The following is a 23,729-nucleotide window of genomic DNA, read 5'->3' on the forward strand; positions in this document are numbered from 1 at the left end:
CTTTAAGTTTACGAAGACACTTTCCAACAGTTTTGTTACAAATATCTAACGTTGTCCCTTTTTAGGGTTCCGTACCCTAAGGGTAAAAACGGGTCCCTATTACATACTTTCTGCTATTACTAAGACTGCACTGTCCGTCTGTCCGTCTGTCACCACGCTGAATTCATGAACCTAGACAATTGACATTTTTACATATGATGTAATTTTGTGCCCGCAATAACAACATAACTGAAAACAGAATAAAATAAATATTTAAGTGGGGCTCCCATACAACAAACGTTTTTTTTTTGCAGTATTTTGCGTAATGGTACGGAACCCTTCGTGCGCGAGTCCAACTCGCACTTGGCCGGTTTTTTACAAACTTTTATGTATGAGTCAAATCTTGCAAGTTTAATTTGACACACTTTTCGACTTCCAATGAAGCTGAAAATTTGCATACATATGTAAGTCGGGCGACAATGCAATATTATGGTACCATCGAGCTGATCTGATGATGGAGACAGGAGGTGGCCATAGGAACTCTGTGATGAAACAACGCAACCTAATTGTGTTTGAGATTTTTAGAATTGTCTCGATGAGTATTAGTTGTCTGTCGTAAGAAAAGTACAGTCAGCGCTAAAAGCTTGTACCAAAACCGATATTTTTGCCAAAAACTCATCACTCAACTACTTACGGCTAATAATCCAGTAACTTTGTTGAATTTTGTAACCTGGCTCTTTTGCGTCAAATCCGGTAGTTCTGTTTTTTTGCAGACTTATTTATGATGTTGACCCAATTAATAATCCAAGTTTGTGACCTCGAGCGCCGAACGCAACTTTGTCAAAAATCGAAAAACCCGCGAAAATTTCGGTTTTCTTAAGGAATCTTTAAATTATATGAAAATGATATATAACTTGCCCTAGTTGCTAAGAGCAGGAAGAAATATAGCATAGATATGACCTGGTGATCCGAGCCTTGCCCCTCTCTTTTTGGGGGGTAGGCACGGTACGATCTCGAGCTACCTGGCCAAATCAGCTTTGTTTGACCTTAGGAACAATCGTGCCAAGCTGCATCGCCTGAGACAAAAGTGCATACTCACTGCACTTACTTACCCTACGAATACAATTTCAAAAAAATATAAATTTTGGAAGGTTTTATTTCGGAAACTACTAGATCTACAGAGACAATTCTAGTCTCGTATTGTAGCAAATTTAGTTTACTTTAAAAACGTCCTGAGAAGGTACTATCAAAAACTAGTCAGTTAGGGTTATAATCGCCCAAATCTTAAAAATCTCCGAAAATTTCGCGGTTTTTTCGATTTTTGACAAAGTTGCGTTCGGAGCTCGAATTCTCAAACTTGGATTATTCATTGGGCCAACATCATAAACAAGTCTGCAAAAAATCAGAACTACCGGATTTAACGCAAACGCTAAATGTATAAAATTACTGTATTATAAGCCAAAAAGAAGGGTTGAGGAATGGCTATTTTAAATTATACATAATTTTGTATCGTTTTCAAAGAAAAATAAGTCCTTTTGAAAAGACACTCCTCGGTTGTGATTTTAGTTACTCTGATCCTGCCTAATCCTGGGCTTACGAGTATAACCTCGAAAATCGAAGTTAACAAATTGCGGGCATCTTTCCCTGTCACACTAATTGAAGTAAAAGAGAAAGCTCCCCGCAATTTGCGAATTTCGGTTTTCGCGGTAGGCCCTCGGTTCTTTCAAGTGCCATTCATTGATTTTGACATGCTAGACATTCAGTCCTTCACTGCACCTGCGTGTTCCCAGGCCTTCGAATACCTGCACTTTCCGTTATGCATAATAAAACTATAATAGATGACTAATAGAAAATAGGAAAGGCTATTTGTTATAGCTTATGTACGCAATAATAGTCGTGATAGAATGTTCGAGTCTCGTTCTTATGACTTTAAAAGGATATATTAGCTTAGCCCTTTCTTCGAATATTTTTAATAAAATATCTCCGTCGCGCTGACGGGGACGGCTCCTAAAATTAGTGCGATAAGGACAACTGCAGCTTAGACAAAAAATCCTTGTAAAAATCTCAGAAAGATTAGAGTTCGTTGTTGACATTTTTCTTCTCCATTACTTAACCAATCGTAATTAAATTTTGGAAACAGAATAAGAAAGAAATTATCTGTGTCTGACAGTTTTGATTTTTGCATTTATTGCTACCGATTTTGTATGCTATGCGTCTATTCTTTGAAGTAACCTAGTTCTTAGTTCTTAAACAAACAAGAATACCTATAAAAAAAACATACAGACACAGATAGGTACTGGTAATATTGAACTAAACAAAAAAATTACTCATCTAGGGTCAAAATCCAGAGAGGAAAATGTCGAGAACGTTTGTATGGAAAAATTACCACTAATGTATCCTCTTAAATAAAAACCGGGCAAGTGCGAGTCGGACTCGCGCACGAAGGGTTCCGTACCATAATGCAAAAAAAAAACGAAAAAATAGCAAAAAAAAAAAACGGTCACCCATCCAAGTACTGACCACTCCCGACGTTGCTTAACTTTGATCAAAAATCACGTTTGTTGTATGGGAGCCCCATTTAAATCTTTATTTTATTCTGTTTTTAGTATTTGTTGTTATAGCGGCAACATCATCTATCACGGTTCGTGAGATACAGCCTGGTGACAGACGGACGGACGGACGGACAGCGAAGTCTTAGTAATAGGGTCCCGTTTTACCCTTTGGGTACGGAACCCTAAAAACTAGACTTAATCATCATCATCATCATATCAGCCATTTATCACCCACTGCTGAGCATAGGCCTCAGTACGCCACTTGTCCCAGTCCCATAAATATTTATGTGGGTCGACGGGAAATTTTAAAAGGAAAATATGCCAAAATAAAAAAATCTTAAAGAAAACAGTGATTTTTTTTTACCGTACCGACGATTTGTACCTTAATGCTTCAAATATCACCAGAATCCGAACCCAGGGCTGTCTACTAAGCCAAAGCTTTATTACCAATCTAACTTCTGTAACAGCTTGACCTAACATTGTTTCAGCTTGTCACAAAACTGGCGCAAACAACAAGCACCTTAATTTAACTTGGCCGTGTCATACTAGCCCCGATGCATACAAATACAAATACATTATTTATAACGCCAAGTTACATGTCATGATGGTTTTCATATCATTAGATATTAGGTACATATTCAATTTAATTGTTACACATTTTGATATATATGTATGTATGTAATGTATGTGAACATATGCATATATGTTCTCGTCTACTCAAAGCATTATCTGATATTATCCCATATGTACAAAAATAATGTTTTAGACAAAAATGATAATAAAAAGAATGTTCTAAAGCTATCCGTGGTAATCCAGCGTGGAAATGCTGCGAGCATCGTGGGCACCTTTGCACCGCACTTTTAAAATGTTCTAGTTCGTTGATTTAATATATATGTCACCATATACCTTTATATCCTTCAACTATGTAATAAGCTGCATTTTTGATACCTAAATAAACCATTTTTCATTATCATTTTTCATCTGTCGTAGGCTTAGCTATAGTATGGATATGGACCGTGATTACCTTTTGAGTGTGTAACTGCGTCGAAATATCGGGAACTCGAAAACAATACAAAAGGCAATCATGATCTATATCCCGGTCGATATAAGTCTAGTGAACTGTCATTCAAAACTGCTATAGCTCGATTTGTAGCTGGCCCAGAACGGGTAATCCTTTGTCTATTAGTTAAGTAAAACCGCACGTGCCATTGCAAAAAACCGGGCAAGTGCGAGTCGGATTCGCGAACGAAGGGTTCCGTACCATAATGCAAAAAAAAAAAACAAAAAAAAACCAAAAAAAAAACGGTCACCCATCCAAGTACTGACCACTCCCGACGTTGCTTAACTTTAGTCAAAAATCACGTTTGTTGTATGGGAGCCCCATTTAAATCTTTATTTTATTCTGTTTTTAGTATTTGTTGTTATAGCGGCAACAGAAATACATCATCTGTGAAAATTTCAACTGTCTAGCTATAACGGTTCGTGAGATACAGCCTGGTGACAGACGGACGGACGGACAGCGAAGTCTTAGTAATAGGGTCCCGTTTTACCCTTTGGGTACGGAACCCTAAAAAGGGTCGTATAAATTCTAATGGCACCTGAGCGCGGGCTAGTCCAACGCTCAAAAAACCAGTGTAGGTGCGCTCTCCGATAACGCGTCTTTGTTACGCATCTCGATGACACATTTTAAACTGGTTCTGTAGCGCACGGCACGCCGGCACTCAGTTGACAACCCAATAATAATCGTTTGTCCCTTTCCATCATACCAATACGTCGGAAAGGGACAAACGATTATTATCGACATTTATGAATAAGGGGGTTTTTCTGTAGTAAGGGGACAACACAAGTGGCAAATTATTAACAAGCTTTTATTAGGTCGACCTGCATGTAACTAAACATGTAATGGAATCTAAGGTAACTAATTTAACCATCTTCCAAGAATTGTAGCGTCATGATAATTGGCAGCTGTATGTAGTTCTGATGACAATACAATAATATGGTACTTACTGTCGAACTGATCTGATGATGGAGACAGGAGGTGGCCATAGGAACTCTGTGATGAAACAACGCAACCTAATTGTGTCTGGGGTTTTTAGAATTGTCTCGATGAGTATTAGTTGTCTGTCGTAAGAAAAGTACAGTCAGCGATAAAAGCTTGTACCAAAAATGAAAATTTTTGCCAAAAAGTTATTTTTGAATTATTTTGAATCTTATTGCAATTTCCATAAAAAATAAATAAAAAATAAAAAGCCTTTTTATTCCGTAAACACTTGTACAAACTATTTTTAAGCTAAATACTATTTTGTGATAATCTAGTAGTGTTAGGACCCCTTCCGGGTATAGGCCTCCTCCAACCTTTTCCACCGTTCTCGGTCTTGTGCCTCTGTGAGCCAGTTGCTCGACACTCTCTCTATGTCGTCTGCCCAGCGAGCACGGGGACGCCCAGATCTTCGTTTCCCACATGGTCCCTTCCAGGTAGTTAAACGCTTTGTCCATTTATCATCTGGCATTCTCGCGATGTGACCTGCCCACTGCCATTTGAGTCTTAGTGAGTGTTCGAGAGCGTCAATTACTTTAGTTTTTTCTCGTATATCTTTGTGACGTATTTTATCTATTAACTTAACTTTCAAAATTTTTCTTTCGATTGCTCTTTGACATGCTCTAATCTTGTGTTTAATGTAGCTTGTGTATTTCCACGTTTGACAGCCGTAGTTAAGTGTGGGAAGGAGACACGAATCTAGTACTTTTCTTTTTAAATGTAGTGGCAAGGCGCTTAGAAGTATATTTGCCATGCTGCAGAACTTTTTCCATGTTTTATTTACCCGCCTCTCTACTTCTTCCGTGTTGTTATCCGGTCTGAATGATATATTGCAATTTCCATAGTACCGTTCCATAGACCGATGCAGATAGTAGCACGCGCCGTTTTACTTAACAATATACAAAGGATTTGCCGTTTGGGGCCAGCTACGAATCGATCTACTTTATCTATCGTTGGTCCGTTAAGATAGTAAATACGAGTCTAAATCGTCAGTTGGCACACCGCCACGCACCTGGTACCTGTGGCACGGCATCAGTTACATAAATCACGAAAATGGAGAATCCGTCGAGATTCTAAAGAGTGGTACATACATCGGTCTTTGCGACACAATTTCAAAAATATCAAGCTTTTATCGCTGACTGTACTTTTCTTCCACATGCAACTAATACTCATCGAGACAGTTCTTAAAACCCCAAACACAATTATGTTTCGTTGTTTTATCGCAGAGTTCCTATAGCCACCTCCTGTCTTCATCATCAGATCAGTTCGATGGTATAATATTGCATTTTCACCCGACTTACACATGTATGCAAATTTTCAGCTTCATTGGAAGTGGGTCAAATTTGAACTTGCAAGATTTGACCCGTACAAACATAGTTACATACTTAATAAAATCAATAAAAAGCTTGTAAAATGAAAATTCTCCGCTTCGGGAAAGACTCGAAGGTCGCATACCTTCCGGAACACCAGAGGGTCTACCGCGTACATTCGACGTGTTGCTTCTCTGTCGCACTTGTAAATTCGTACGTAAGTGTGACAGGGAGGCAACACGTCGAACGTGGTTCGCGGTAGGCCCTCTGTCAACCAACTGAGCTACCGAATGTATGCGTTTACGTCAACGCAAACAGAAAAAAAAATTCGATCCCATATGCTGGCATGACAAAATCCAATATATTTTTATGGTGGGCGCTGGTGGCCTAGCGGTAAGAGTCGCGGGTTCGAACTCCGGCTCGTACCAATGAGTTTTTCTTATGTACGAAATATCATTTGACATTTACTAGTCGCTTTTCGGTGAAGGGAAACATCGTGAGGGAACCGGACTAATCCCAATAAGGCCTAGTTTCCCCTCTGGGTTGGAAGGTCATATGGCAGTCGCTTTCGTAAAAACTAGTGCCTACGCCAATTCTCTGGATTAGTTGCCAAGCGGGCCGCAATTTCCCATATGAGCCGTAGCAAAATGCCGGGATAAAGCGATGCTATTAAAAGCAGAAGGCAAGCAAAAGAGGAAGGCAGACGTGCTGATATTTTTGAGCACCTTGGCCGCTCCGATATATCTGATGGCGACAGTACGTGTTGATCGTCTAGCGACCTTCGCCAAGGAGGAGTTTAGCCGAAGGGTTTGGAAACTGCGCGGTTGCGAAATGCGGCGCAGCCATAATTGGGCATTTTTTTAATTGTTTACCAAAGGCATAGAGAAAAATACTTAGAGTGCTCACTCCATACAGTTTAAGTACCAAAACGACTATTATTTTCGTAGTCGACATCTAGCATCGAGTAGCGGAATAATCAGTACTGCTACTTGACAATAGATGTTGCACCAACCGAAAAGTCTTGCTCAACCATTTTCAGCTAATATTATAACCGGATTAACCGGAACTCTATTTTCAACGACTTTTGCTTTTAATATTGTCATATTATGTATATGTGGGTAAGGAGCGAATCTGTATTTTGTAGGTCTACCCGTCTTTAAGAATAAACAGTCAGTCATTGCTTGATCTTGTTGTTTGATTGAAGTGTTCCCTATACTTTTACATGGCGCAGTCGGTTAAAGTGATAAAAAGTGCATAATTTGGAAGGCAGAAGACCAAAACGTTAAGATACTAAGAAAGTTTGAAAAAAAAAAAACCGAGATGGAATCGGTTCTTACTCCCCCGTTGCCGTTTAAGTTTGAGGAGAATGTAACCAATATGGCGTTTGGCAGTTTGTGTGAGTCTTGGGAGAAGTGGAAGAATGGTTTTCAAATATACGTTAAGGCATGTGAAATTAATAAGAAAACGGAAGATATACAAATGAACATATTTTTACACGTCGTAGGGGAACAGTGCCGTGAGATAATAGAACAAAGTACGACGAAATGTACAACATTAGCGACCTTAATAGGTCTAGTTGATAAGCATTTTAAAGCGAAAAAAAATGTAACGATCGAGCGTCATCGGTTTTTTACACGTCAACAAGGTGAACATGAGTCCATAGACCAATACGTCTTTGAATTGAGAAAGTTGGCTCAGTCATGCGAGTTTGGTAACCTAACCGACGGATTAATAAAAGATAGACTCATATGCGGAATCGTGAGTGCAGCGATTAGGGAGCGGTTGCTACGCGAGGACGATCTAACGCTAAGTAAAGCGTTAGAAATATGTCGGGCTGCTATAGTGTCGAAAATGTATTCGGAGGACATTAAACGAGAGTGTACTAGTGAGATAAAAAGTAATGAAGTGTGTGCGGTAGCTAACAAAGAAGTGCACGAGTTGAATCGGTCAGGTGCGAAAGTCGAGGCAAAATCGAGTCGTAGCATGAGTTCCGGACGAGGATGGCGCGGGCGCGGATGGGTGCCTGGCGCGGGGCGCGGTGGCGCGTCGGGCGCGGGCCCGGCCGGCGCTCAGCACCGCGCGCCGTACGCGCATCGCGGAGGGCGGTGCGGCCAGTGTGGCGGCGTGCACAAAAAGTACGACTGTCCGGCGTACGGCAGGAGCTGTATGAAATGTTCCAGACCAAATCATTTTGCCAGGATGTGCAGGGTGTACATGGTGGAAGAGTCTGAGGACCAGGTAAATAATATTAATAACCGACCTTGTGACTGTTGTGATGAGTGGAACACGGAAATAAAAATAAACAATGTACCTGTGTGTTTTAAATTGGACACGGGGGCACAGGTTAACATACTCCCCAAAGGTTATTTGATGAAATTAGGTATTGCGAGTGAGGATTTGTTAAAAACAAATACAAGACTTACAGAGTACTCCGGTGCTGGTATTAATGTCATAGGAAAGATTTTCTTACGAGTCAGATATAAAAAAGATTTATACGTATTAGAGTTTAAAATTGTTGATTTGAATGATTCCGCGCCGATACTCGGAAAGGATGCGTGTAAAGAGTTAAATTTGGTCAGGCGAGTTATGTCTGTGGAGCAGTCAAATGATGATTTTCCGGATTTTATAAAGGAATTCAGCGATGTTTTTCATGGTATAGGTTGTCTTCCTGGCGACTATAAAATTCAATTAAAATCAGATGCGGCACCGGTAATTCATGCACCGAGGAAATTACCATTTGCGATAAAGGATGCGGTTAAAAATAAGTTGTTAGAAATGGAGGCTCAGAACATAATTGCTAAAGTTGAGGGTCCTTCGGACTGGGTTAGTAGCATAACAGTAGTTAAAAAATCAAACGGAGATTTGCGAATTTGTTTGGATCCAAAAGAGCTAAATAATGCTATAAAACGGGAACACTTTAGGCTTCCAACCATCGATGAGATAGTGTCAAATTTGTCAGGCGCGCGGTACTTTAGTACCCTTGACGCGAGCTCAGGTTTCTGGCAGGTGCGGCTAGACGATACTAGTAGGTATTGTACATTTAACACGCCTTTTGGAAGGTACAAGTTTTTAAGAATGCCATATGGAATCTGTTCGGCGTCTGAAGTCTTTCACAAAAAGATATATGAAAATTTTGATGATATTGAAGGGGTATGTATGTACATAGATGATTTATTGATATATGGCCGTACTAAGGAGGAGCATGATCAGCGGTTGAAAAATGTGCTGGAGAGGTGTGTGAAAGTGAACCTTAAGCTTAATAGAAATAAATGTCGGTTTGGTTTGCAAGAGATAAAGTATTTAGGACATCGCATAACAAAGGACGGTCTGAGTCCGGATGACTCACACATAACAGCAATAAAAAATATGCCTACACCTGTGAATAGGAAAGATATTGAACGATTTTTAGGACTTATAACATACGTAGGAACGTTCATACCAAATTTATCAAATAAGACTCAACCATTAAGAGAGTTATTAAAAAAGGAAGTTGAATGGCATTGGGATGAGTCTCAGAGTAAATGTTTTAATGGTCTTAAAGAATGCTTGATGAAGAGACCAGTGTTACAGTATTATAGCATGAATCAGCCAATAGTTATTTCAGTAGATGCGAGTAAAAGCGGCCTTGGCTGTTGTCTGATGCAAAATAACCTACCTGTATGCTATGCTTCCAAGTCGTTAACCAAAACGGAGCAAAGATACGCACAGATTGAAAAGGAGTTGTATGCTTGTTTGTTTGCATGTGAGCGATTTTATCCGTACATATATGGAAGATCGGATACTACGATCGAGACCGATCATAAACCATTAATTAGTATAATTAAAAAGCCTATAGTGGACTCGCCATCTCGCCTACAAAGAATGTTATTAAGGTTGCAGCGTTATACGTTTAATTTGGTATATAAGCCGCGTAAACATCTGTATATAGCGGACACGCTGTCGCGCGCTTACGAGCCGAGCGCGGCGAGCGTCGAGCATGCTGGCCGCGAGGCGCTGCACGACGAGGTCTGTGCTGTGGAGCGAGCGCTGGCCGTGGTCGCCGACGACCACTTCACCGACCACCAGTTCGTCGCGTTACAAAAACAAACTGACAACGACGACGAACTAGTACAGTTAAGAAAATGTATTTTAAAAGGGTGGCCGGATGAAAGAAAAGATTTAGTAGACGTATTAAGGCCTTATTGGACTTACAGGGATGAGTTAACTGTGGGACAAGGGTTAGTTTGGAAAGGGGATAGGATAGTTATACCTAGGTCCCTAAGAAAGGATATGTTAACAAAACTACATATAGGGCACATGGGCAAGGAAAAATGTAAATTACGAGCGAGAGAAATAATGTTTTGGCCATGCATTACTAATGATATAGATAACTTGATAAATAATTGTAATATCTGTTTGTCGCATAGGAAAAATAATCAAAAGGAAGAATTGATCCCACATGAAATTCCAGATGAACCGTGGGTCAAGATAGGCGTGGATTTGTTTCAGACACAAGGGGTTGACTATTTATTATTAGTTGACTACTACAGTAAGTTTATAGAAATTACTAGGTTGTCGTCAACAACGTCTGATTACGTAATATCAGCTCTTAAAGATATATTTTGTCGCCAAGGGATACCTAGCATAGTTATATCAGATGGTGGACCTCAGTTTACATCCTTAAGTTTCAAAAAGTTTGCTGATGAATGGCAATTCACTCATAAAAAGTCATCTCCAAGATATGCACAGTCTAACGGTCAGATAGAGAGGACGGTACAAACTGTTAAAAATATTATAATTAAAACAAGTGAAAATCGCACTGATTACAGGCTGGGTCTTCTAGAATATTTAAATACGCCTTTATCTAATGATTTAGCATCGCCAGTTCAACTACTGCAAAGTAGAAAAATGAGAAGTATAATTCCAATGTGTCCAAAGCTCTTAAAACCAAAAATTCAAAATTACGTAAAAAATAAGTTACTTCATAAAAAATATATACAGAAGAAATATTAGGATCGTAACGCTAAAAACTTGCCTATTTTATCGGTGGCAGATAAAGTTAAAGTTCTATTGGATCCAAATAAAAAAGGTTGGTCATCTGGAACCATTTCATAAGTTTTAGGCCCACGCAGTTATAAAATTAAGTTGTTAAACGGTAACGAAATAATTAGAAATCGCCGACATATTATTAGCGACTCGCCGCACAGAAGTGACTCGCCTGATATGGATTTATTCTTTGATTTCGATGACGTAATGCCGTCCCCGTTATCAAGTGCTGCCGATACTACTCCGCACATTGTAAACAGCACTGTACCAACTAACGGTAATAATCTTGTTACTCGTTCCGGCAGGATAGTGAGGGCTCCAGATAGATGGGGTAACTGGACCTAACAACAGATGTCAATGTTCAACGAAGGACGGGAGACGCATCCCAAATAACTTACATGTAGAATAATAATCAAAATAGAATACCTATTGTACTATTCATTAAACGTAATAAGTATTGAGATTAGTTTATAAGTACAACTTTATTACCATGTAGTGAACAAAAACTGCAAATCTATTTTGGGTACCTACTTATATGTTTGCATGAACTATTATTTGTAAGTAATCAAGTAAATGTAAATGTCATAGCAATGTAAACCTTTTTGCCTAGCGACTAAGTCGAGTTTTGAATGGCCTGGTGTGCAATAACAAAAACTAAACTGTAATAATGTAAAATATAGTTTTTCTGTAGATAATCCTTATAACATTAAACTAATGATGAATAGAAGTTCATTATTGTATATTTTAAATGTCAACTGACATACGTAGGTATTGTTATTCATATAGTTAATTGTGAATGCGATTTGTTGTATTTTGTCACTATATAAGTACCTATCTGTCATTCTAAGGAGTACCCTTTATGAAAAAAATAGGTACTTTTGTTATTATAAAACTAAACACGATGTTAACCTAATGTGCTATTATTCATGTTACTTGTTATTATTATGCAATTACAATTACTATTATTAATAGAGACGGTAAAATAATGAAATTTATTTCAGAAGTCTTTAATGTATTGAAATCAAATCAAAAATGTAAAAAAAAATGCATGCTGTATGAATTGGAATTTATATTTTTTTTTTTCTCTTTTTTGTTTTTGAAAAGGGAAGATGTCATATTATGTATATGTGGGTAAGGAGCGAATCTGTATTTTGTAGGTCTACCCGTCTTTAAGAATAAACAGTCAGTCATTGCTTGATCTTGTTGTTTGATTGAAGTGTTCCCTATACTTTTACAAATATTAGTTGTAAATTGTTGTTCAATACAATTTTCGTGAGTCGCGACGCTAGAGAATTCTAGTATCGAGTAGCGGTACTGATAATTCCGCTACTCGATGCTAGATGTCGACTGCGAAAATAATAGTCGTTTTGGTACCAAAACTGATGTATGGAGCGAGCACTCTATTCTTACTATATTACTCTATGCCATAGGTTGGGGAATAAGTAAGACTACCACATTAACCTACCCTACAGGATTTTACAGAAATGGATTGTTTCTTTGGTTTGAGCCTAACATCATCATCATCTTCCTCGCGTTGTCCCGGCACTTTGGCTCATGGGAGCCTGGGGTCCGCTTAGCAACTAATCCCAAGAATTGGCGTAGGTACTAGTTTTTACGAACGCGACTGCCATCTGACCTTCCAACCCAGAGGGTAAACTAGGCCTTATTGAGATTAGTCCGGTTTCCTCACGATGTTTTCCTTCACCGAAAAGCGACTGGTTTGATTCTAATAATGTAACCTAAAATGCAACGATGTGGATTGAACTGTATAATACTAGGCCTAACAGTATACGTAAGTCTAGGCCAACAATCTAGAGTTTGTTGAAACAGGTGAGGCAGTTCCGCAGCTTTTGGCTCGCGGCCAGGAATATTTGATTTCCGGATCGGTTATTGAAACTCTTTTAACCTAGATATGTAAATGAGAGTAATGGTTCCGGACGCTTATAATAGACGTTTTATTCGACCAGTGCGGCGGGGGACTTTGTTTTATACGGTGTAGTGATAATTATTATTAGATAGATAGTACGTTTACTTACTACCGTAAAACGGGGTAAGTAGGTTTCGCGGGGAGAGGTGGGTTATGAATGGGGAGAGAAGGTTTGAGAGGGGGGTGAGAAGGGATTTTAAGGCTACTGCTACAAAAATAATGTATTCCAATTTAAAATGGAGCTATAGTAATACGCATAATAAAAAAAATCGATCCAACAATCTTCCAAAATCACCTTTGTATGAAACCCCTCTCACCCCAAATACGAGGCACTACGGGGTGAGGTGGGTTTTCCTATTTATCGTCAGTTATGAAATGGAACTACCCAAAATAAAATACAAACTAAAATACAAACGTCCGGAACACTTATTATACAGGGTGGAAAGGCACGACGATCCTTCCCGGAAGTATTAGGTCGTTTAAGTGATACAGAGACTATTGGTAATGGTAAGAATCGTTAATTGAGTAAAAAATAAAAATTGCAAAAATACTACTTTTTAACTGTGGTGATAACCCTATAGCATGTGCACATGACGGCTAGATTAAGGATCTCCGTCGGGAAAGCTCGGGACTTTACACTTTTTTCCGATCGTTGACAGTATCGCAATGATGTATGAATGACGCATAAATGTCAAATAAATCAAATGCATGCAAAAATATTACAAACAATTTTATTACTTTCTTAGATAATTACTTTTTTCCAATATTTAATACTATCTTCTTTTCACATACGGTGTTCAAATGTACCTCCGTGTATTACAACGCCGCCGCAGCCCGTACCCGAGTATGTCGATGCACATGCGATATAGTGTATGCTCTTCGTCATTTATCCTCCGCAGAAAGCACCAATTAGCCTTTGTCTCATTTCGTCCGCAGTTTCACATTCCGTTTGGTTTGGTACACCATATCTTTTACACAGCCCCACAAATTTAAATAGCCACGAGCATCTAACATTTTTATTTGAAGAATATGACATTCAATAAGTATAGTTCAATGAAAATTTAATTTCAAACATCAGACGTCTTGTCTATTTCCTACCACGCAAGAAGGTTTGTTAGTTTGGTATTGAAGAAGTATTTATTCTTGATTTATTCTTAGTATTTCATTTTTGCAAGTTCATTTGGTGCAACTAACACAACCTACATGTAATTTTTTATTATTTTAAATAGTTTCCAATTATTCGAAAATAATTTTGTGAAACGTGTTAAGAAACTAAAACCTTTTTATCAGTCAAGGAAACCAGAGATATTTATAAGACGATTGCGTACTTTTGAGTGGTTGTCAATGTCACCATTTGAACTGTCGTTGTAAACAATGTTGTGGTTAGTATTATTAATATTAAGGAATAACATAACTATTTCATTCAAGTATTGAACAAGTGGAACCACTAAGAAAGCGAAAATCCTGCAATGATTCTTACCGTGCTGTAAGCAGACCTAAAAATGGTTAGATGGCAACAAATTAGCATAATTTCCTGTCGAATACTGATTGTTTACAAGTAAGTTCATTGACCCTGTCACCTGTTAGGGTTAGAACAAAGTAGTTTTTTGCGTGGATGTTTAAAAGGTCATAATTTAGAAACGGTTGCCCATATTAACATAGTTTCTATGGAGAAAATATAGAGCTTAGGCTAAACTATCTCCCATTTCCGGAAAGGATCGTCGTGCCTTTCCACCCTGTATACACCATTCAGTTTTCATATGTAAAAATAAAATGTTGTCGAGGTTTGAATTTCAGTTTTGACCCTTCTCACCCCATTTTACGGTATCTATCTAGTTCGTACACGTAGCCTGGACGAGAATTGCCACGGACAGAAATACATGGCACACGATGGAAGAGGCCTATGTCCACAAATGGACATATCAATAAATAATTAAGAAATAGAATAGAATAGAATAGAATTATTAAATTACTTATAAAATTAAACTATTATATTAATGCATGGAACAATAATCTAAATCGAAAATATTATTAATACTAAATCTATCTATATAAAATAATAATGATTATAAATTGCATATTTTGTAAACTAAATAATATTTATTGGAATAAATGGCTCTACTATACTAAGTCCCCAATCCGCATTGGGCCAGCGTGGGGACTATAGCCCAAGCCCTCTTGCAAGTGAGAGGAGGCCTGTGCCCAGCAGTGGGACGTATATAGGCTGAATGATGATGATGAACTACTACAACTACTACGTTTACTTGGAATCTAGATTATTATTTGTGTTTGAAAGTCTTATATAGTTAACGTTTACTCTCAGTTAGTTGCAAACTTGTGCCGTCTTAGCGAACGCCGTTTCAGAACTCTACGCTATCTATCTACGCTTCCAGGGCCGTCTTAAACTATGCTGAGCACATAAAAATTTGGGGCCCTTTTGGAAAGTAAAGAAAGCGAATTAAACTAACATTTTTCTACTATGATCTTCTATTTATTATGGGTAGTCAAATATACTGTTACTGTCTGTCCTTCGGGGGCCCCTGAGGATGGGGGCCCTAGGCACGGGCCCCGTGTGCCCTTATGGCTGATTCGACCTATCATAATCTTAATTTGATATGATTTAACGGCCGATTTTTATTTTAAAGCTACAAAACAAATTAAAAATGAAAAAATAACCGGCCAAGTGCGAGTCGGACTCGCGCACTAATAGTTCCGTACCATTACGCAAAAAACGGCAGTAAAATCACGTTTGTTGTATGGGAGCCCCACTTTTGTATGAAACGGCGAAGACTACGTTTGTATGAAAAGGTGATTTCTCGCGGGTCCTCCCCTTTCGTCTTAAGAGGTTAGTTTTTGTTATCGTACGTAAGGTATTAAATATAATTTGAAATGATAAAACTTTGTCACACCCATAATAACAATGACTTTGACAGCTGTACTTCGGGCCTTACTCGACAGTGGCGCCAACTGGTGAGCGCAAAAACGGTAGGCTGAAGGTTATGGCGCCATCGCTCGAAAAATTGCACCATAACTTTGGCCTATAGGTAGTCGAGTAGATGGCGTTAATTTCAATATTTAACAAATTAACACATATAAGTGAAAGAATAAGGATCAAAGTCAAACGGCGTTCTAACAGTTTCAATCTTCTGTCCAAAGATGGCAGTAAATTTACAGTGGCTACATAATTTACTTGACAATCCGCCTCTATACACTCTATTCTCTTTGACACTGCAATGCTCGCCCATCACTCGACTGTCACTCGACCTTTATAGTGAGCGGCCCTTTGATCCCTCGAGTTAAGATAATCTTAAGATAAGTACTTTGTAGGAAGTTCGTAGTGCCAAGAAACTTATATAATATAGCCACAGAATAAGTTAATAGTACTACCGTACAGAAAGGACACTTCCTACAAAACCGAAGTTCGACAGCGATTCAGGGTCGAATCAGGTCCCTTTCTAACTTATGGCACTGTCCCTTTCGACTATTTAGGGTTGTCAAAATTCAAGTAATTATCTTATCTGTGGTCGTGCACGCAAAGGGACGTCAAGTTGTGTCAACCCTAATAATTGCTCGGAGCAATGCTGAGCCGAACGGAGCCGAGTTTGCCCGAAGTCAGGAGTAATATTTTGGTTTTAAGGAGGAGGTTATTATTATTTTTTGTACGTATGTTACCTCAGAAACTCCGTCATTTCTGAACCGATATGGAAAATATTTTGACACCGACTTCAAACGTAGGTAAATGTATCAGTAGCTAGCTACTGATACAGCAAATAAAAAGGGATGATATTTTATTCTTTTTGAAGTCGGTTTTACTTTTTTTAAAGATTAATTTCATTGAAAATTAGCTCGAATCCATGATTTTTGACCACATACGAAACGTTACACATATGAAATGTTAAAACTACATCGATACACGCTTGAATAACTCTAGATACTATTTTCTCTCCACTTCCAACAGCACGTTGAAACAACAGACTCTGTAACAAAACACAACGCTGTTGTTTTTTCAGTCAACCGTGAGCATATTTTCTTACAAGAAACTTGGTTTCTCCGTTTAATAACAAAGGAATAATGCTTGTTTTCTTAAGAAAAGGTTTTCTAGAAAGTTTCCCCTTCAATAGGTTAACCTTTTTGACCGATTAGATTTCGAAGGACGAGATTCTCATTTTGCACATTTAACTGACATAAAATCTTTGGACGATTTTCTCAAATCATTGAGATACATATACGAGTATGTACTTGGTCAAGCAAATTAATCTCGTCAGTAGCAAAACGCAGCAAAAATCGCGGGTTAGCAACACTGTTTTCGAATAATTCCAAAATCGCGTGTCATCTGTGTTTTATCTGTGGAATGTGGATCGTGAATGACAGCCATCTTGTTTGTTTACATTCTGAATCGTTGCTATTTCAAGAGAAATTTCTGCTGTCACCATTAAATACCAATATATTAAATAAGATTGTGCATGAACTTAAGCAAAGTCAAGGTGCCTACAATGTACAATCATGCTTGTTGATCGTAAATATTTGTACAATTTGAGGTTATGATAATTACATGTTTTGGTTCGATGTACATTGCTGCTTTTCTTAGCGCAATACTGCTCTTTGAGTGTTGCCCTACTTCACTTTGCTGTACATTGCTACTGACACACTTTGCTTGACAGACTATTTATGTTGACCGATTTTTATAAGCTTTTATTAATTCAAATTGCCCTGTTAGTATAATGTATGTTTGTCAGTTAGTGTGGATCAAATCTTGGAAGCTAAATGTACCCACTTCCCGATTGAGCTGAAACTTTGCATACATACATATGTAAGTCGGATGACAATACAATCGGCTCGATTCGGAAAATGAATTAGATTTCTACTAGACTTCAACAAGTTACGATACGGATAATTTAATGATATTTGTAAGATAGATATGTCAAATTTGACGTTTCCGCGATTCTGGAGGTCCTCTTGAACGATTTCGACAAGTTATGACTTACATATCCAAGTCACATCTAGTCGATATCTAATGTAGATCTAGTTGATCTCTAAATCGTCTCAAGATCTTGTGATTATCTTGAAATCCGAATAGGCCTGAATACTATGGTATCATCGAGCTGATCTGATGATGGACACCAGAGGTGGCCATAGGAACTCTGTAATAAAACAACGCAACCTAATTGTGTTTGGGGTTTTTAGAATTGTGTAGATGAGAATTAGCTTCCAGTGATAAGAAAAGTACAGTCAGCGACAAAAGCTTGTACCAAAAATGAAAATTTTGCAAAAAACTTATTTATATCTGGTTAAGGTAAGGATTTTTTTAAATAGTGTCACATTTTTCATGTCAGGATGTTGTGGAGATCTTGAAAAACAATTTTCATAAATGCTCTTACCTGGATTCGAACCGGGGACCTCCAGCTTCGTAGCCAGTTTATATTACACGATATAACTTAAATTTAACAGTTTTAACACGGATAATGACCCAGAACATTGATATCTCCCCTTAAACAGGTACAAAAAGCCTGTCACTAAGTTGTTAAGCATTTTGGGCCGGGGCCGGATTGAACCCCCGCCCCAGCGTGACGCGGCGCTTGTCGGGTCGTTACACATTGCCAGTTTTAAGTGAGAGGCTGTAGCGAATCATTATTTCAACCTTAAAGGATATAACTAGCTGCCTGAAATAAAATTTTAATTCATTCATTCATTCATTCAAACGGAGTAGCCGTTAACAGACGTTCCTCTCTGTCGAAAATGGGCGGCTAATGGTCATACACATTGTATGGACTGACGTTTATCTGACATGGCTATTTTTACGTTACGTATACATTTGATGTGCCGCTCCCCCGCATAAATCGGCAGACTGTTATGTACAGAAAATTATAGACAAGGCGTCTCCGTTTGGTTATTTATATCCTCCGAGGCACCAGCATTACTGAAACAGTATTGTAACGAGACAATACTGTCGACTGTATTACTGCCGCAAATGTCATAATTGATATAACTCTCCTGATTTAGATTCATTATATTATTTTAAATTTATAATGTAATTTTTGACGATCATGATGAGAAGATAAACATAATTTTGACGAATTTAGCAATATTGTAGTGTAATTTTCATCTTGAAATAAAGAAATCTAATCTAATATATCAGCGATATCTAAGGTAGTACTGGTGCTCGACGCAGTCCCAGTACATGTCATCTTGAAACTTAAGTAATTGTAAATAGAGGTGACAGCAGGGTGTCATCTATAGGGCATTAGCATGTCGAGCACTAGTACCACCACCACAGAATAAAATAAATAATAGTACTAGGTACAGAAGACTCACTCTCTAACATAACGCGTCTGTTACGATCAGGACAGATATGGCCGCTAGGTGGCGACAGCGCCACGCGCGGTTTATGGCTAGCCACCAAAATTGGTGTGGAACGGATGTACTTTTAGCTACCTGTACGTCTACCACCAGTTTTGACATTGACATAACGCTCACGTTTACGTAATTTACTTTCTGTAAATCTCGCTTGCACTAATATGCGAGTACGAGCGAGATGCATAGAAAGTAAGTTACGTAGACGCGAGCGTATATGTCACTGTCAAAACTGATGGTAGACGTACTGTTGCAAAGCGATGAAATCACGGAGTGAGCCACGCCTGCCACCACCTTACCGCCATTTTGTTATGCCTTGTGCCACACCCTTACATATCGCAATTTACTCAAAAGATCCCAAGTTAATACGTTATTCCCGGCACTTAATGCCTTCTCGAAATAAACCAGCACTGCCTTTGATCTGAGACTAATCCCTGAAATTTCAATTTAGCGAATATTTTTGTTGTAAACTGTTTTGGTATTCCGTTTAAAGTGTTCATTATTGTACGTGTAATGGTTAAAATGATGAATAAATCTTTGACGAGAAAGAACATTCACAAAACAATTTAATATTATTTTTTAATACAGTTGCTCAAAAAGTGCTACTTTACGTAGCTGTTTAGCGTGCTGAAAGTTGGTTATCTCGAACTAGTGCTTTTCATTTTAATTTCTAACAAGCAGTAACGTCTGCGAACGATGCTATTAAGCTTAGAATAAATGTAAAAGTGGAAAAATTACTGTCTTGGGTGAGACTTGAACTCAGGGGTCGTGAGTTCAAGTCCCAAGACAGTAATTTTTCCACTTTTACATTTATTCTAAGCTTAGTGCTTTTCACTTTTCCGTTTTTTTTTAAATTATACTTGTACTTTTTGATGAGTGTTAATATTAGTTTCCTTTAAACGTCGTAATCAACATAAAAACCTACTGTTAATGTAAGAATACGAAAAATATACATATTTTATTACTTACCTCTTTATCATTATAACACGTTTATTTTTTAATATTGACAATTCCGTTCTTAATAAGTTGTCTGAATGGAACGCAATAGCTGCCAAACGTCTGTCAAAGAAGATGCGTTTTTTTTAAGCGTAGGCAACATTCTATTTTGTTTTATAAATATACGATACACAAATAATCGTAAATAACTTGTAAATAACGATACTTAGGTAATAATAATACAATGTTTTATATTTACAATTGTTTATGTCTTATAGAACATGCATTTGAAAAAAAAAAACAAATAAAAATAAAACAAATAAAATGTGGGTAAGAATTGATTTTGAATAAAAAATAACAGGCGGGTATTCTGGAGAGGCAAGATGATTGAGGTGTAACGGCTGGTTCTTTGTTAAAATAATATAAGTTTAATTAATTGGAAAAGCAGAATACATTGATTTACAAATCAAAGGCTGTATACTCGTATATTTCTGGAAGCAGATGATCTATGTCTAAAATTTAAATTTAATATGTACCTACTGTAAAACGTTGTACAATACACGTGCGAAAAGGTAATTCGAAACTCGTGTTGATTTAAAACACTCCCTTCGGTCGTGTTTAATCAATCGCCACTCGTTGCGAATTTTCTACTTTTACGCACTTGTATCGTACTTAATGTATTATTTCATCACTTGCTCATAAAAGGTGTTATTACATATAGGCGATGCGGTCAGTAAATTCTAAATTTCGACCCAGCGCTGTATCACAACGATGATGGCGTACATTGAAGACAATATTTATTTGTATGAAAAATAGGAAATCTAACGCCTTCATAATTTTTAAAAGTTATTGAACCAAAGTCTCATCCTTTGCGGAGTAGGTACCATTTATGTTTGAATTATTTGCTCGTGTTACAGGCCACACCCGGTGGAGCGAAACATAACGAGCAATTATAATGCATATATAATGATAAGTATTGTTTACATATCTACCTACATTGCTGCGCCCATCAGGGTTTCATGTGTCATTTGTGTACCTACCCATACTCTTAAGTACTTGTAAAACCTTTAATGTACATGTGAATTGCAATAAATAAATACAATACAATACAATTTTCAACTCAAAATACGTGACCTCTCTCCTCCTAGCTATCTATCCCACGTGGTGGTGGGGTCAGCTGGGCATTTTCATTCTAACTTGTATTTAAGGCGTGTTTCAGTAACGTCTAACCGTTACATTCCTGACAAAACGTATGGGATTTGACATAGACCGTCAGTTTTGTAACGATTGCTAACCGGCCGTTAATGGTACACAGTTAAGTTAAAAATGCCCAGCTTTCCTGCTTAACCTTCTCCACTTCGCCCTGTCCACGCCATCGTCCTCGGATAACTTGCACTCACTCATGTCCTTTAGCACTACTTCCATCTTGTTCTGTCTGGGTCACTCAAAATACGTGACAGTTTTAATATAATAATATTAAAAACTTTCGCGTTTTAACCCCCTTCGGCCACTTTGGAAACCAAAGGTTCGAAACTAGTTTAGGAAACAGAATTATTTTTCTTTTTTGGAAACCTGGTTACGTTTCGTATGAAAAAAAAAATCTGTTTCCTAAACTAGTTTCGAACCTTTGGTTTCCAAACTGGCCGAAGGGTTTGGACCACATTATTAAATCATATAATACACATATATTAGCCGCGGCTACGACCAGGGAAACCTGTGTCGAAACGTCGGTAAATAAAGGTAATATGGTAATAAAATAAATTCGCGATAGACCCGTCTATAAATGTGAGTTAATATGCGTTAATATGCGTCTTCTCATCATCATCTATTATGTTTGTCTTACGGAAGTTTTGTTATTAAAATGATCAAACAGATTAACTTTCAAAGTGTGTTTGAAAGGATCTAAACTTTCTTAAGCCCTTGAGAGTTTGATGAATACATCTATATTCGAATTCGAACTCGTATTTACCAAGACCTGTTGCTCCGAAGATAGCTGTCACTCTGACTAATGGTCCTTCAAACCAGCGTTACTTGAGCCGCGTATGTCGTGTAAATACTATGAGAGGACAGACCAAGTTACAGTGGCAATGACAATGATCTTTTTAAGGACCAGTGTAGAATGAATGTCATACAAGTATTAGAAGGAGCATTCACACATTTAAATCTGATATTGATGTATATCAATGTCTCCTAAATATAAGTACAATCTATTCACACTATTCACAGTCCACTATTTTTAAATCGAGAGTGAATAGTATTTTAGGTAATCATGCTCCACCCTAGAGTGTATCGGTACTTACAAGTCACTCAGTCACTCAAACGCATGAACCGATTTTGATAAAACATGTTTGAGAACTACCACTAGTAAACCTGCTTTTGAATAAAACTAACTGCATCCAAATTGGTTCACCCGTTACGGTGCCACAAACAGACACACACACACATATATAGCGGTCAATAATACAGTGTGTAAATCCAATACGGGCAATAAATTAAACCGTGTAATTACTAATTTAGAAGTTTTTTTAAAGTTACACCTATTTATGGCCCCGTAATATTTTTTTGAAAATTTACCGAGCAGCAATGTACTGCAAACATTACGAGACAACATGACATGACGTGACTATACGAGATGTGATCTTTTTAAAGTAACTGCCAACAAGCGTTGACAGTTACTTTAAAAAGCTCTTGTAACTTCTGTGGTGTATTACATTGCGGGCCAAATTAATTTATATGGTTGATATTTTCATTGTATTTCTAAGCGAAATCTATCTCGATATACTTCGTACGTCATATCCCATATTAAATATTCGCCCGTATTGGATTTACATACTGTATAACACTTCTATTTTTGCGTCGGGGGTTAAAAAGGTGTATTGCGACCCAACGTCAACTGGTGTACTTAATATTCTAAGGGCGCAAAAGAGTATATTACTCACCCGTCCTTTTTAATTTTACTGACAAAATTGACAGTAAGCGAGTTTGTATGTGCTTTGAATAAACAGTTTTTTAAGGGTACTTGTGCGAAGCGACATAGCATTAAAAAAAATGCGTATTCACTCATAATAACGAGAAGTGATACTATTAGAAGTATTAGAACAAATTAAATAATTTTCTGAATATATTTTAATTTGTTTTTATTTCAAGTAGAAACACTACTATATAGATACTGTTCTACCTTAGGGATGGCCAGAGGGCGCCATAAGCCTTCAGTAAGAAGTGCATATACTTGGAAAAATTCGACCTATGCCGCTGTGGCCGAATGGCACAGGCACCTGCCGCGATAGCAGAGGACGCTGGTTCGATTCCAGCCTGGGGCACTGGAGGCCTTGGTCATTTTTTCTTAGTATATGACATTTATTTCAGTTTATAATTTATATACCAGAAGTGATATTGGAAATAGTAGATTGTTAACTAAGCCAGTAAGCCACCCAGTGAGTAGCAGTAGTTATTACCCAGTAAGGGCATTTATTTGTGTGATGAACACTAATATTTGTTCCTGAGTCATGGGTGTTTTCTATCTATATAAGTATGTATTTATCTATACAAGTATGTATATCGTCGCCTAGCACCCATAGTACAAGCTTTGCTTAGTTTGGGGCTAGGTTGAT

The 23,729-nt window shown here is 37.8% G+C and overlaps 1 protein-coding gene and 1 long non-coding RNA gene across 2 annotated transcripts in view; both read left to right on the forward strand.

The window, feature by feature from the left end:
- LOC134802528 (uncharacterized) overlaps nt 1–23,729 on the forward strand; it is an 84,569-nt gene that overhangs the window by 15,733 nt on the left and 45,107 nt on the right. The gene's annotated exons all lie outside the window — the stretch shown is intronic.
- Nucleotides 6,983–11,329, forward strand: LOC134802283 (uncharacterized). Its single transcript, XM_063774863.1, has 2 exons — nt 6,983–8,117; nt 11,210–11,329. The coding sequence occupies exons 1-2, from the start codon at nt 7,200–7,202 to the stop codon at nt 11,228–11,230; spliced, it is 939 nt and encodes a 312-aa protein (XP_063630933.1). The 5' UTR covers nt 6,983–7,199; the 3' UTR covers nt 11,231–11,329.

Source organism: Cydia splendana, chromosome 24 (genome assembly GCF_910591565.1).
Source record: "Cydia splendana chromosome 24, ilCydSple1.2, whole genome shotgun sequence".
NCBI classification, from domain to species: domain Eukaryota; kingdom Metazoa; phylum Arthropoda; class Insecta; order Lepidoptera; family Tortricidae; genus Cydia; species Cydia splendana.

What these genes read in the sequence shown, in the direction of transcription:
- LOC134802283 (XM_063774863.1), top strand. Translation starts at nt 7,200, where the DNA reads ATGGAATCGGTTCTTACTCCCCCGTTGCCGTTTAAGTTTGAGGAGAAT. An exon ending in TGGAAGAGTCTGAGGACCAG is followed by an intron (nt 8,118 to 11,209) that starts GTAAATAATATT and finishes TCGTTCCGGCAG; the next exon opens with GATAGTGAGGGCTCCAGATA.